The 16,699-nt window shown below is 29.5% G+C and overlaps 1 protein-coding gene across 1 annotated transcript in view; it reads left to right on the top strand.

Annotated features, from left to right (window-relative positions):
* Nucleotides 1–16,699, top strand: part of Su(var)2-10 (E3 SUMO-protein ligase Su(var)2-10) — a gene marked incomplete at its 5' end in the record, with an annotated part of 64,097 nt that overhangs the window by 5,538 nt on the left and 41,860 nt on the right. Inside the window, 7 exon segments of the mRNA XM_067051406.1 lie at nt 4,683–4,860; nt 5,978–6,108; nt 6,204–6,305; nt 6,851–7,094; nt 9,450–9,681; nt 10,646–10,805; nt 12,170–12,212. Coding sequence (XP_066907507.1) covers nt 4,683–4,860; nt 5,978–6,108; nt 6,204–6,305; nt 6,851–7,094; nt 9,450–9,681; nt 10,646–10,805; nt 12,170–12,212 — 1,090 coding nt within the window.

Here is a 16,699-nt window from a genome sequence, read left to right as displayed (position 1 = left end):
GTTTTGTAACTAAATGTGATAAATGTAATTAACATCATTTGTTAACCACCAAATTCCTGGTAGGTATAACAGCTGTTACCTTATTGTCGGTAAGTCCAATTATAGTATTATGAGCATTATAAGATTACATCATTTTTTTAATAGAACTGCTGTAATTTCAGCTAGCGAGTCAACAAAGAATATTATTTTATCAAATTGTTCTTGAAACACTGTTGAGACCAGTATCCAGAGTTGGCACTCTCCCTATGGCTCTTTCCGCAGATCCATCATTATAGATATGTAGCCACTGGACCATAAGTAGTTTCCTCTCACATTACCATTGCTCTGTGGTCAAGTTCCTCTTTGATATAATAGTTTTTTTTTTTTTTTTGCAAAATAATTGTATCTTAGGTTGTAAACACCTCTCTAGTTATATCTTACCCTATCGATTATATTCCCTCCTCCAAGAGTGTAAGTGGGTAAAAATCTTGGAGGAAGGTATTTATTGGATAGGGTAAGCTGCCAGGAAAAGTGAAGCCAAAAAGGAGGGTCTTAAGAACACCATCAGTGTGGTAAAGAAGGAATAGGGGCCAATCGACGGTCATTTTTTGTCTCTGTTCCCATAACAGTTGTTGAGTTTTCAACAATCGCCAATTTCTTCAGAAAAGCTTGAAGTATTTTCATTGTTGATAAACCAGTACTGAAAATAGCATTCACTACACTTCATATTTGTGATTAAATGACAGGTTTTTCAGATAATTAAATAAATGAAGTAAATTCCTGTTCACATTAAAGTAATCCCATGTACCGAGTCACCTATCTTTGGCTTCACTTTTCCTTTAACCGAGAGTATGGTATGCCACTCCTCTTGTAGAAATAGAAGGCAAGTTATACTTGTTCATATTTTTATGGGGAAAAGAATTGTGCTAAATATGAGAACTATTATTAAATTTAAAAACAATTATTTTCAAATAATTAGAATAAAAATTATTATATTGTTGGAGAATAGTTCGGGGTGGTAGTCAATAAAGTTATCAAAATAGTAGAAGAAAATTATTTATTGTAAACCAACATTTCACCCCACTTTGGAGGGCTGTCATAATGGAGTGCTGTAGTCGACTGAGAGTTCCAACTCCCATTCCAAACTACTATTTCTGGAACTGTCGCTGATATTGTTTTTTCAATGACAGAAGAATTTTTACTATGATCATCATCATCTCTGTTCAGGCTGCTTGATGTTGAATAATTTGTTTTTCGGTTTCTTCATAAGATCTCCCCTCTCCCCCCTTGACTGTTCCTATTGCAGTGTGTTTTATTTTTTATGCTTTAGTATTTTTATTTATACCAACCATTGCTTGGGATGGGATTACTAACAAGCCCTGTTGTATTTTAAGTCTCTTAAGGTATTAAGAAATCTTTAACCTTTTCATTGATCAACTGTTCTAAAGCATCTCCATGAGCTATATCAAGGAAATTTTCCACAAGTTTTTTTTACAAAAAGACCCCTTTTTTTTCTTGCATTTTTAGATAAAGTTTTCTGTAAAATTTTTATCTGAAATATGACTTTTTGGATTAAAATTCCAAAATTTCATATTCACTGAAGATCGCCTCTCAGATGTGCAATTAAGCTTAATTTTTGTACATGTTGTGTTTTTTTTGTTTTGTTTTTTAACAAGAGTAGGGATGGGAGTTTAAATTTTTTAAGGTTGCTTTTAGAATATTACCCCCAACTTTCAATGGATTGCTTTAAAAATATCGATTAGGCATGATGGGCATGTATTATCTTATCACACCATTCACCCTAGGATATCATTGTTCACCCCCTAAATAGAGAGAGCAGCATTACAAGGTCTTTATCACAGCAAAGGACTTGACAATGTCCAGCTCCAAATTTTTGGCATTTTATTGCATGACAAAAATTGTCATATTTTCATCTAGTAGACCTTTTCACAAGCTAGGCACAAATATTCTAGAATGTTAAAGAGATAGATCTTCTGCTAGTATGTGCCGAATTTATAAAGTAATGAAAAACTTATATTTGGGTATTAAGTACTAAAATATGTATGAACATATGTAGCATTATGTAAAATAAAATAATTTTTGTATTAATAATAATTATTATTCATTGAAATAATTATTATCATTAATAAAGCCTATAACTATCTTTGACTATTTTAAAATGACTAATGTTCGGACTTCTGAAATATCCACATTCATATCCCTTAACTTTGTTTCTGTGTCTCCTTATTTAAATCTCCGATTTTATTTACTTTTGCAATCCATTCCTTACTAATCATGTCCGTTAAATATACATTGATCCTATTCCAATCTTACAACTTCTCTATAGACACACAGTTGTCTAGGAGCGGCAGAAACTCTGATTTTAAAGGTATTTTAGAAACTACAAGTTGACTACATTTTTGAGCTGAGAGATTGGTTACTGAGATCTATTTCAAAAGTTCAGGCACGAATAAAAATTCGAAGTTTCAGGATTTCCACTACCCATTAGTCACGGCCTTCAACATATTTATCATCGGTGTTATAATTTTAGCGTAATTGATCTAGGACATCGACCCCCCGACTTTCTTTTTTTTTTTTATTGTAGAATGTGACTATTTCTAAATTAGAGAGATGGTTGTTAAGGAATTTTTCGTTGTATTTAAGTAATTAACAAGTTATAATATTTCGATTTATTTTGGTAGGGTTAAAGGTATTACGTGATCGAGTAACATTTTTATTAGAATTGGTGAACAGAAATTTACTCAAAAAAATTCCTTGACCTCTTAAACCTCTGGCCTGACGATATATCCTCAATGCTATACTTACATAATTCAAAAAATCAAACTTGAGAGAAAGCTGGTTTCATTTGATATTAAAACTCATTTTACCTTACTATAAGATGTTGATTCATAATGATGTATTATTCATTTACGTTTTTAAGTACAAATAAGATTTAATGTAAAATAAGTTAGAAATAAATTTTCTCTTAGTTGGAGTTTTGAGTTATTTAGTATTTTATTGAGAGTGTGATGTCATTTCGTTTTAAAAAGCAGCATTTGTTTGTTTTACCCAACCCAAAAAAAAAAGCAGTTTGCTTACGACTTATTTTGCTGATTGAAGGATTTTATACCAACCATTATTTATCAGCAACTTTATTATTAAGCTTCTGAGTCTCTTGTGAAAGGAAATTTTAATTTTCCACGTTTAACATTATTATAGTTATGTTTAGGTTATTATTTACGTTTTAACTTTGCCTCTTTTCTGATGAGTTATGTGTAAAGGCTAAATAGGATATATTACAGGGGATTGATTTATAAAAATCATTATATCTTCTTAAAAGCACTATATTTTACTGAACTCTAAGCAAGAATATTTATTTATAATCATTGGCTTACGTAAGTTTATCTTTCCAAGTATTAATGCGTTAAATTATAATGGCATTTGTTATATATTTTAGTACCTACAGACATGTTTTCCTTTGGTTCTTTTACCTGAGATTTAGTTGACCTGAAATTTTATGAAAGCCGTACGTTTGTTGACCAGACTTTACCTCCTTTTATAACCTGCGCGTTCAAAACCTATAACTGCCCTCAAATGGATAACAAAACATTGTATCTTTTAAATTATTTAGAAGGATTGGATAGCTATCAACCATCATACATGGTAGGTTATTTAATTTATCTTCCAAGGAATCATCCTATCTAATTAAAAATTCATCTTAATATTATTTTCTCTTATATCTAATAATGTTTCTAATGTATGGTTGGGGTCTTGCTTTTTCCTGATACTTAATTTTAAATTCTCACTTTAAATCGTCCAGTTTTAACTTAGTGTATAAGATTTATGGTTTACTTTAGTATATAAGTAATTTGTGTGTAGTTAAAAACTTGTTTAAGATTCTTGTTTTTTTTTTTTTTTGTTTTCTTAAATATTCTAACTACTACCTGTTAAATTTAACTAATACTTCTATAAGAATTCATAACTAGTTGCAATTGAAATCTTCATTATTGGTGCTTAATTGTTTTCTCATTTTCTTTTATCATGCCATTTTGATTGTGCATGAACAGGTGTGCTATATTTATGTATATGGCAACATATCTTTGTTATCAGCTCTAATTTTGCACCACTTATCCTAATGTTTTGTGTTTTTTTCAAACACAACTCCAATTACTATATGTCAGAAAATATTCTGAGTTAGGCAACAGTTTACCTGTTGGTATTTCGTTCAAACTTGATTTACATTCTTATAATATGGCATAGTTTTGAATTTAGATAGTTGACTGACGTATTTTATTAGCTTAGCAACAAATATAAGCACTTATGCTTTTAAATTAAAAATATTGGAGAAAACATTTGAACCCTAACATATAGATATACATGCATTCCTACAATTAGTTAGTAAGGGAAGAAGTGTCCATTCAGTGTTACTATTATACTTATGTATATGCCATTGTCATGGCATCATATCTGTGGAAGCAAGTTGATGATAAACTTCTGATATGTTAAATTATTGTATGAAAATATTTTTTATATTTTATTACTTGGCGTTATTTACTATTTTATTATTTAATAAAAGGTGTCTGAATTGAATAAATATATTTCTTGTTTATTAATATTTCTGTAAAATTAATCTTATGTTTTAAATTTACACTTATGTTTTACCTCTACATTTAAAAGTATAAATATATATTTTTTTTTTTTAGGACCAAATTAGGGCCCGTAATAATCAATTCTTAAGTATGTATGGATATCAGCCCAAGCTAATGACGATGAATAATACTCCATCAAGTCATCCAATCCTTCCGCTGAATCCTGATGTCAGGTTTAAGAGGCTTCCATTTTATGATTTGCTTGGGGAGTTGCTAAAGCCTTCAACTCTAAGTAAGTATTATTTTTAGTTTTTTCATTAACAAAATGTAATAATTGGTTTAGTGGTGTTCTATAATAGGGGTTTAAATTAAATCGTTTCCTCTTTTCTTTTTTATTTATTTATTATCTCATATCCACTTGCCAGCTTTATTCACTTGCTCTGTTCTCAAAAAATATTTTGCCAAGGATATAATAAGTAATTAATCAAATAAGTTTTGAAGAATTTAAAATTTGTTTTTAAGGGATATAACAATAATAATGGATATAAATGTATTAAGGCTCATAAAATTTAACTTATAGGTAAACAAATCTCACCTTATAAATTATCAACAAATATTTTTGAAGTAATACATATGATACATTGGGGCAAAAATCATGACGGAATAACTAAGTATACAAGTTCTCAGTAAGTCAGTACATACTTACACATAATCTCAATTGATTTCTTTGCTTGAAGTCAGTGCAAAAATATGTATTGATATTCCATACTTAAGTTCTCTGGCAAAAAATAACGCAACATCTCAAATGTTCTTTATTTTAATCCTCCAACTTTTATGGCAACTTTCAATGACCATTTGATGATGGTTGGCATGGTGAAAAAATATTACTTGTTAAAAATATTGGTTATGAAATATGGATATTTTAAAATATTATGTTGGCTTTGAAATGGGCTTCAGTCTCATCCACCCTTCTCTCCAAATATCTTCCCTTCAAACTGGAATATTTATTTTTTATATAAGGTTTATTTTGAATCATTATTGTTAAAAACAAAAATGATTTTTTATTAATATTTCAGTTTAAGATTCTAAACTCCCAATAGCTAAAGACAGTTCACATTTTGTACCTAAGGTTATTCTTGATATTCTAATTGTATTTTTATATTCACTGGTTTCATAACTGCTATTTTTTTCAGTGTCAAGGTTTGATACTTTAAATTAAATTTTTTATATTGAGAATCAGCTATTGCAATTGTTTCGCACTGTTGAATTTGCATTACTTACTTTTTTTTTTTTTTATTGTATTCAAGATTCAAATTATAAACCAAGAATTTAATTTTCTTTTAGTGTAATCACATGGTGGAAAAATGGTTCTTTCTTTATTGATCTAATTGTTCGGTTTTCTATTTTAGCAGCAGTTCAACCAGCAGCTGGTAGAGACATTGGAGCAAACTTTGTGTTTTTTCTAACTCCCAAACAAGCTTCAGAAATTTCAATGAATAGAGAGGTGGGGCCTGGAACTAGGAACGAATACGTTGTTCAAGTATGTCTTATCTTTCAATAATAATATCAAATGAAATTTAAAAAATCTTGTGTGCGATTTTAAGTTTCCTTTAATTTTTGTCGTAATTTTTAAAGGTGCAGATGAGATTTTGTTTACTTGAGACAGCAGTTGAACAGGAAGATGCCTTTCCTCCAGGTATCACAGTGAAAGTAAATGGCAAACTGGCACCATTACCTGTGAGTCATTAATCTTAGCATCAATTATCTGGAATTAAAGGAGAACAAATCAAAAATTGTCAATGTTAGAAGTTGTTATTTATTGACTCTATGAGCAACTCTTAAATGTTTGGTTATAATTGAAGACAGTTGTCTTCATCAGGTGATCTTGTAGGTGTAAACATAGTACCTAAATACAAAACTACAATTATTTGGTTATGTCCCTCAAATTCTGGATATGTGATATGTTTTTAAATATTATATTGATTTTTTTTTTTTTTTAATATAAATCAGTGGTGTTCTGGTAAAGGGGTACATTTAATCTTCTTTTACTTTTCCAAATGGTGAAATTTAAGTTTTTTGTTATTAATTGCTGTAGTTTAGGTAACCCTGCGATGAGTAAATAACTTATTTTACTAAATTCATTATCAATATTTGTAACACGTATATTTATCAGCTAGCATATTTATTATGAAAAAATTAACATGGTACCTCTTACCTGAAGATTACTTAATTAATAAACTCCTGATGGTGTTTTTTTGACATAACTTGTTTTCTGAATATAGAGTCCACTTCCTACAAACAAGCAAGGAAATGTTGAGTCGAGGAGGCCATCCAGGCCAGTTAATATATCCCATCTAGTTAAGCTTTGCCCTTCAGTACCCAACAGTTTATCTATTTCATGGAATCCAGATTTCCAACGAGGTTATGTGGTATCAGTCAATCTTGTTAAAAAATTGAATGCACAGGAACTTTTACAACGGCTCAAGAATAAAGGAGCAAGACATGCTGATTATACAACTGGTTTGAGTAAGTCTTTTTGTTTTTCTTAATAATTCAATTATATTAATATTTATTTTTCAAATAAGTATTTTTACCTCTGATATTGCATTGACATTTTTCTTTTAATATATAATTTCATAATTATTAGTTTTTAAAATTTGAACACTTTATTGTTTGTTGATCTAAACCCCTCTACACATTTCTGTTTGTGTTATACTTATACCCCTTAATGCCCTATGAAAAGATGGAGTGCCTTCGCTCTTTCATTACCATTTATGCATTCCCATTTCAAATGTTAGTCAACAGTGCACTTTAGTGCAGTTTCCATAAAAACATTTATTTATAAATTCAGTTTAGTCATGTTTTTCTTCTCTATCTTTACTACCTTCTTGGCATATTAGATTGATATAAATTAATTTTTTTATAATCCATAGCTTTCAAATGATATATTCTACATCTATATTTTGTTTATATTATAATTATATATATATTTCGTATAGTAATATTATATATTATACATCACCATTCTTTATTCAACAATTTTTTTTGTAACCGGGAAAAATATATTTCTTTTTTTTTAGTTAATTGTTAACTTCATGGTAGGCATATAATTACTCTAAATTTGCAATTTGTTTTGTACTACTTTTCATTTATGAGTTAGGTTATATGCATGCACCTATACACAAACACATTAGCACATGCGTGGTCTTATGCCCTCACTATTTTGTGAGACTTGATTATTTGAATTCAGGGAACATTAAAACAATGTGTATTTCTGTTGAAAACTCAGATTCGATAAATTTTTCATGATCCTCTTATCTTCTACTTACTCTACATTTTATATATAAGTAGGTAATTAATTATTAAATTATAATTATTTAAATTGCTTAAAAATGAATGTTGAAAAAAGTAAATAAGTACATATGTGTATACTTGTTATTTGAATCCTTAATACATTCTTTATTCCGTAATCCACATGTGAGGATTCTCTCCTGTCATCAATTTGTTTCGATTATCAAGGTTCTTCCTTTCCAGTTTGTGTCAGATGCCTTCACCCATATTTGTGGATAAACTTTTCTTTGGCTTTAAGGCCATGATTCTATGAAAACAGAATTAATTTTCCTGTATTTGTAGCTATTTTTTCTACTTTGGAGGACATAGGGATTCTGCATTCCTAACATAACTTTTTTGAAAGTAAATAACTGATTGGGAGGAGGGGGATTAGGGGAAAAAATCTTTCTCTATAGTACCTCTAATTTAGTTTATTTGAAATCATTAATTATTTCATACTGTGTTATTTGTAATAAAAAATTGATACGTATAAACTATGAAAGGATTTGATAAGAAACTTCAGAAGATAAGAGGAAAAATATTTTTTCGGGTTGAAACTCATTTTCGGTGATAAGAGTATTATTATTATATTATAGTATAAAAAAGGCAATCCTTCCCTGCTGGACTCGCCCCGCTAAGACCCCCGGAGAGCTACGGTCCTATATCACTTTTGAAATATTAGCCTAAAATGGGAAGAGGAAACTTTAAGGTAGTTAAATAGATCAATATTTAAAAAGCGCCTGAAATTGAAAAACGGTATGAACCCTCCACTCCCGTGCTCCGTGTTAGCCTTGCTTATCTGACTTTAAACAGAAAATTATAGCGAGTAGGTTAGTAGATTTATGACATGTTACAATCTTACAAGAGATCATAACCAACAAAAAAGCCAATCAACTGTTCACTTTGAACAGCCCTGATGAAGCCCTGCAAAGTGGGGCAAAACGTTGGACATTAAAATAGTTTTAAACTATTTGTTCTTTTTTTGACCGCAACCCTGACCATCTACTTATATTTAATAATATATTATATACTTATATTTAAAAAAGGCAATCAATCCTTCCCTGGCGTACCTGCCCTGCTAAGACCCCCAAGGAGTGACAGTCCTATATCACTTTTGAAATATTAGCTTAAAACGGGAAAAGAAAACTTTAAGATAGTTAAATCGAGTTATATTTAAAAAGTGCCTGAAATTGAAATACGGCATGAATTATATTCATAATATGACTTATTATATTCCATTTATGGAATATAATAAGTCATTATAAGTTGGAAAGCCAAAGATTTTAGAAAAAATAATACGTAACATATAAAGTCGTAGAAAGTAATGGGGAATGACGACTATCGATATATATAAAAGGTTAAAAACATCATGTACATTTTAGTAAACTATTTTATTTTTTTATTTCTTCCATACTTTTGAGTGTAGAGAGATAGACCACATAGAGTGGTAAGTGTAAGTTCTACGACGTGCATACCAGATTTTTTTACATTCCTATTATATTTTTATGCTTTGGCAGTACTGTATATTTTTATTTATATCCTCAATTTCAGTTAAAGATAAGCTGTCGGATAGTGATAATGACATTGCTACTACCGTGTTAAGAGTATCCCTGATCTGCCCCCTTGGAAAAATGAGAATGATTACACCCTGTCGATCATCAACATGCACACACTTGCAGTGTTTTGACGCTGCTATATTTCTCAGTATGAATGAAAAGAGACCTACGTGGACTTGCCCGGTGTGCAATAAACCTGCTTTATATGATAACCTAGTTATAGATGGGTAAGTACTAAGTTTTTTTTTTTTTCATATGTTTCCTTTCTCATTTGTTAAAGTTTTGATATAGTTTATTCCTACATCTATTAATAGACCCTTGAAGCATTACAAAAGTTATTGAATATTTATAACTCTATATGAAGGAAATGGTCAGGGGTGCCGTCAAAATGGAACAGAAAATAGTTAGCAACTATTTTCTATAAAAATAGTTGAAAACTATTTGCTAAAAAAATAGTTGTAAACTATTTTTTGTTTCTTTTTGACCACACCCTCGACCATCTTTCCTCTTTTGAAAAATATGGTTAATCATATATGTGTATAATTTATTACTCTGATTTTTTTTTTTTTATTACAATTTTTCAAGATAACTCTTCTCAGTTTTATTTCCCTCAAAATTATTTAAAACATACCTTGATACCTTGAGGCACTACCACTGTAGTATTGCCTACATACCTTCATGCACCTCCACTAAAGTGTTGCCTACTTACCTTGAGGCACTACCACTAAAGTATTGCCTACTTACCTTGAGGCACTACCACTGAAGTATTGCCTACTTTCCTTGAGGCACTACCACTGAAGTATTCCCTACATACCTTCAGGCACCTCCACTAAAGTGTTGCCTACTTACCTTGAGGCACTACCACTAAAGTATTCCCTACTTTCCTTGAGGCACTACCACTAAAGTATTGCCTACTTTCAGGCACCATCACGAAAGTATTGCCTACTTTCAGGCACCATCACTTAAGTATTGCCTACTTACCTTGAGGCACCATCACTAAAGTATTGCCTACTTTCAGGCACCATCACTTAAGTATTGCCTACTTACCTTGAGGCACCATCACTAAAGTATTGCCTACTTACCTTCTTCCTTTGATCCACACCAAAACTCTTTATTTGTCAGTAGACATCTGTTTATAGCTTTGGTGTTTATTAATTTTTTTAAAAAATTATTATTTATTAATTATTTCAGATATTTTCAAGATGTTCTGAATAGTTCAGAACTTGGACCAGACTGTGCTGAGATTCAGCTTAATAAAGATGGATCTTGGTGTAGTCATGACTCGAGTAAAGATTCTCCGCAGGCTTGTCCACTCACTCCTACTAAAGGAAGTACTCTTAATGTAGATAGTGTAAGTTTTAAACATACTTACTTATATAAAAATAGAATAATCTGATATAAATAATTATTACTCAATTAGCTTAGATATTTTATTGTAATCCAGTTTTTACACACTGTTTACTGGATTTAACCCTTTGTTGGGCAAAGTTATTGAGCAATCCCAAAAATGTTTTTTATGTGTCTATTTATTGTTTTAGGTGTTTAATATTTATTTTTAGTGTTTTTGTTGAAAACATTTTCCAGGAAATAATAATCCAGTACACCATATGTACCATTGGCGCCCGTTCTGAAAATTGTTAAATGTATGAACTCGTATGCTGTCACTTGTATATTTGGTGTACCAAAACTTTTCAAATTAGTTTTATAATACCCATTAGTTGTTAACAATAAATACAAGATTTTAAACTTTTAAATTTCTCATTTCCGATTGGTTTTTTATAATAAGCAGATACTTTTTATTTTAATAGATGTATTAATTTATAATTCAATCACTTTTTGAACATATTAAAGCTCAATTATTTTGAAATTGATGGTAAATAAGGATTGCTTTAAAATTATTTACAATGTTTATTAAAGATAAATGATATTTACCTTTATTATTTATTCACAAAGTTAAATTTATTTACAACTAAACTACATATTTATTTATTTATATGTTTAATTATTTATAACTACTAATTTATATTAAAACTAAATTATATATTGAAATTAAATTGAAAACAAAATAACCAATGCTCATTGGATAGAAAAAAACAGATAGAATAATATTACTGATTTTTTTTTAAACAGAATTACAATTCTTAAATAATTATAATCTTTGAAGTTGTAAATGCGTTAAGGTTGACTATCATAGTTTCAGACATAAAAGGTTTGAAGGCTAGATGATCACTGGTACAGGTGCTGTACCAACTTCTCTATACCTGCTGGCTCGGATGCGAGAGAGGCCTGATCGTATTTTTATGGTCTTTCTGTTATCTACTAAATCCCAATGAAACTATTTGAAAAATTCTATTAATTAATTTAATTATTTGACTCTGGTACATCATATGTACTAGTGGCCTTTAAAGGGCTAACAATTGACTAGTTTTCATTTATTGTTTACCTTCTTCTATGATGTATGTGTTCCATTTTTTTTGTCATAATGAGGTGTAGATTTATCCCATTGGGTCAGAAAGAAATATGAGTTTACCCTCAAAGGTCAGTTTTGAGCCAGCACCACTTCTTTGGTCTTTCTCTGCTTTCATGGCCGATGGGTTTAATATGTGTTTATGTTTGGGTATTGATGGAAGAAGGTGCCTTCTGGCTGCTCATATACAATTACATACCTTTTCTATGTTTTAGATTTAATTCTAATGTGAGAATTTCATTTTTCAGCCGTCTAAATCTGAGCAGATCGAAGAAATAATCGATGATAATGGTGAGTGTTTACCATTAATATTAATGCTTATGTGTTTATTTATAATATTTGCTTCTAATTATTTTTGAAGACACTTTTTCAAAATTCAATTTCTTTAGTGTCTGTATTTTAAACAGAGCATTTCATAGTCTTCCGTTATATATCCGTGCATTTTTTGGGGGAACGGATTATCAAATGGAAAATATATAGGTTTAGTTGTTACTGTAACTAAAATATAATTGTTTAGAGTATAGTATTGATATGATTGATTATAATATTCTACTGTAGACCGTGGATATTTATGAGATGATCGAGAATACAGTCATTGGTGAACATAAACGAATTATTTAACAAAAACTTATTTTATTAATGCCAAAGTTTCGGCCAGAATTTCAAACCTTCTTTAGGGCTGCAATTATGAGTACAAATCAAGATACAACCATTTTGATTAAAATATAAAACAGTATCAAGAAAATAACAAGATATCAAATAATATAGGTACGTAAGTAGTACAGGGTAGTAAAATGTTCAGTATAAGGTATAATAAAAAGTAAAATATAATAGGACAAAAATCATTCTAAGAATATATTAATATCAAAATTATGAAAGAAGGGAGAATAATATACATTTCATTCTCCCTTCTTTTATTATTTTGATATTAAGAAATTCTCATGATTTTTATTTTCTTATATTTTACTGTTTATTATTGTATTTATACCAATAATTTTCGTCCCGTACTACTTATTTACCTACAATGTTTGTTGTCTTCTTGTTTTTTCGTACTTAGCTCTAATGAAGGCCTGCAATTGTGGTCGAAATGTTGGCACAAATAAAACAAGTTTTACTTGACCATACTAACCCCAACCATCTTCTCATATAAAGTCTGCTGTTTATTGATAGGCATTCCAACAAGGTTGCCTCGACTTTTCAGTGTAAAGTTCTGAAAGCTTCTATAACCACAAATTTTTGAAATTAATTTTAACATTTATATTTGGTCACGCTCACTAGAGAAGGGGGTGAGTTAATTTTGCCGATATAATCGAAAAAGGGAAGAGAAAAATAAATAATCACTTGGTCATTAGGTGCCTTCCTTGAAAATAATGAAAACCTTGGAATAATACCGAAAACCCCAATATACCACACTATAAACAATTACCGCACTATGACTACTGGCGAATATCTGTACATTTAGATACACAGTGAACATAGGGGTGATACCTACCCACCTGTGGCATTATTGTAATATCAAGTGAACAACAAAAAAAACATAAGTAAATTAATAGTATATGCACAGGAAATAACAGCTGAATTAAATGAACAAAATTTTAATAATAAAAAGAAATACATATGTACAGAACAGAAGGGGAAAAAAAATCTTATCAATTAAAAAAACAAAACAGTAAAACAAACAAAACTTATAGATTGACTTCACCTTAACTTTACTGTCCTAGCTCAACCTGATTAACTAAATTATACTCTTACACAACAAAGAAACAACATAAAATAATAATTTAGAAAAACAAAAATTAGTTCGAACCCCGCATAGTTCTTGGATGTTTTGCCAGAATATGGGACAGTCGGGACATACTAGATGTACCTATTTTGCTGTCTTGGTTTTTGTACATTCATCCAAAGCAGATAACAATTATACATATTAAATATTTTAAATGCAAAAGCCTGTCCTTATTACTGGTAGTTTATAGTAATATTTGGCTAGTATGTAACATATTTCAGATTGATTGCTAGAGTTTCATGAATATTTTTCACATAAATTCACCTGATGTAAATTTGAATAGAATTTTGTTACTATATTTAATCACCCAACTAAAACTTTTCTACATCTCTACCTCTTTTGTTCTTGTTTATCATTTTAAAATACATGAAAAATGTAATTGTAATGAATCAATATGAGATATATAATAATCGACCAGTCAGTTGTTTTTTAATTACTTATATTTTTTGTTCTGTTATTTCGGTATTTTATTCACTTCCGGAACTTAGAAGTTCCTTTGATGTACTTAAAGTATTAATAAACAATTAAAAGAATTATTAGTTTTTTTTTGTTGGTATTTTACGAATTTTAGAAAATAAAATTATTTTTTTCATGTATCTTTAACTAATTTTAAATATGTTTGTGATTAATTTCAAGATGTAAATATTAATTGAGTTACTTGTTCAAGTCTCAAATTCAATTAACAAAATGTTGGGATATTATTTTTCTTCTTTCTATGTCTTAATAAATTGTTACACGTTGTAAAGAAAAAAGTGGGTTGTGGTCTAACTGTGGAAGAAGGATGCGTTGCTTTACTCGTTTTCAGTCTAGTTTACCCACATTGTGAAATTTATCTTGAGAATAAGCATACAACAAATTTTGTATTTTCACTCACTTCTAAATGAAATATATAAAGTAAGGATAAATATTAGGTTCATAAATAGTTTATAATCTGAGTTTCGATGGAAATTCACGTTTTAAGTTCTCCTGATTCGAAGTAAATAAGTTTTGCATAATCAGCTCTTAGAGTTTTAATTAAACTTTTGATATCAATCTATAATCAAGTGGTCTTTCATGTATCAACTAGGTTTTATTCTTATTTAAATAGTCTTAGAGGACTTGAATACCTAAGGTTTCTTTAATTTTGTTTGTTTGGAGTAATTAACCATCTCTAAATGTTATTAGTAATAAAAAATTGGATGAATATAAACTATGGAAGACTTTGATAGTTAACTGAAAAAGGAAATAAATGTTTTCATTTTTCCATAGTCGTTATTATGATAGCTATAACTTTTGACAATTATTTTTTTAAATAAAAGTATTTAAGTTAGTGAAAGTTGTGTGATGCCTTTATCGCATCAGATTTTTTTAACTTAATTTCACTAGTTTTTATTTTCAAAATCACAAATTTTTAAAATTATTGAACAGTTAAATCTTATCTTTACAATATCTGTTTTTATTTTAAAATAGTTTATCTGTGACTCTAGGAATATCCCTTAAGAAAACAGTTACAAAATTATTTGGGTTTAATTGTATTATGTACTCCAACTAGGACAAGAAGGGGGGTTAACTGCAGGCTCGTAACCTCTAACCTATTCCAGCAAGAGTGAGAAGGCCAAGAGTTATTTAACCTGGGTGAATTACTCAAAAGTCAAACTCAGTTTTAATTCTTTTGGACTCAATCGCTAAATTAATGGATTGAATCAAACTGAAGATATAATAAATGAACATGCTTTTGTTTCTATTGGCCTATTTTTTTTTCTTAATATTAAAATGCCTTAAAATTAAAAATTTAACTGATTCCTCTATTGTGGTTAATATGTAGATGCAAAGATAAATATATGCGGCTAAATTAGTTTGTAGCTAAATATATTTGTTTTTATTTTAACTGTTCTTTAAGTATAATTATATAATACACTTACTGCCTCTTCGATTATACCAATTTACTAATCCTAACTATGAATAAATAAGTTAATTCATGGTTAAATTACAATTGATATTTTTACTTAATAACATTCAATGATTGCTATCTTAATGCATACTATTAAAAACTTTACGATACAACCCAAACTTTTAAACTTATCTTTTATAATTTGTTAATCTTTGGTTTTAAGGTTTTTCTTTTTCTATTGATTTTTCTCATCTCCTGATTCAGCTATTATCTACTAATTGCATTAATTATTTTTACACTTGCCTGTCCCCAATCTATTGCATCGGGAATGCCTAGGAGTTGAATACCCAATTTAGAATCCTCATCAAGCAATATAATCTTGAACCACTTTTATATCAGTTGTTTTCCATGTCTTGTTGAAATTGTATTTCAAATTAAATTGAGGGTATTGCAAAGTTCATCCAATTAAATGAAAACATCGAGTCTTTTAGCACTTTTTTTTTTTTTTATTTATCTGTTCCTACATCAATACCCTCTTTATCAATAGTCTTTTTGATGTAATATGTGGTCATTAAAAGAATAAATTTTCTCTCTTCTTATTAATTTATTGAAATTGTTAAATTGAAATATAATCAAACTTAGAAATTGTTGTATGGTTCTGGTACTTTACCTGTATTAAGTGACCTCCATGACAATTGGGAATTTGTGTACCTCTCTACTGCTGTTCTCTTACGGTTCAATTGTATCAAATGGTTAATCATTATTTTCTGGTGGTTCAGATTTGGTTAGCCAGTTTGTAGCCGAGGTAGTTAAGGTGTTCAACTTGGCAACCTCTTGACAGTATTGGCACCAGTTAGTATCCAGCCTGGGGAGTTTGACTTAATTGTTTAGCTGTCCCATAGAATAAAAACTTGATCATCCCCCTACTCTAGTTATAATAGATTAGTTACCTCTAGATAACCCTTTCCCCTCCCACCTATAACTAGATAGGGTAGGGGATAATGTTAGGATTTGCTTGAATGAGAAGGCTTATTATGTAGGAAGATTTATTTCCACTCCTATCAAATCAAATCAAGCTGTCCTCTCTTAAAGCATACACAATTTAGAAGAACTCGAACAACTTTA

The sequence above is a fragment of the Halyomorpha halys genome, unplaced genomic scaffold (assembly GCF_000696795.3).
Source record: "Halyomorpha halys isolate HHAL.00 unplaced genomic scaffold, Hhal_1.1 Scaffold217.1, whole genome shotgun sequence".
In the NCBI taxonomy this organism is placed as follows: domain Eukaryota; kingdom Metazoa; phylum Arthropoda; class Insecta; order Hemiptera; family Pentatomidae; genus Halyomorpha; species Halyomorpha halys.
Note: the sequence above shows the minus strand (reverse complement) of the source record. Positions and strands in the feature narration are given on the sequence as shown.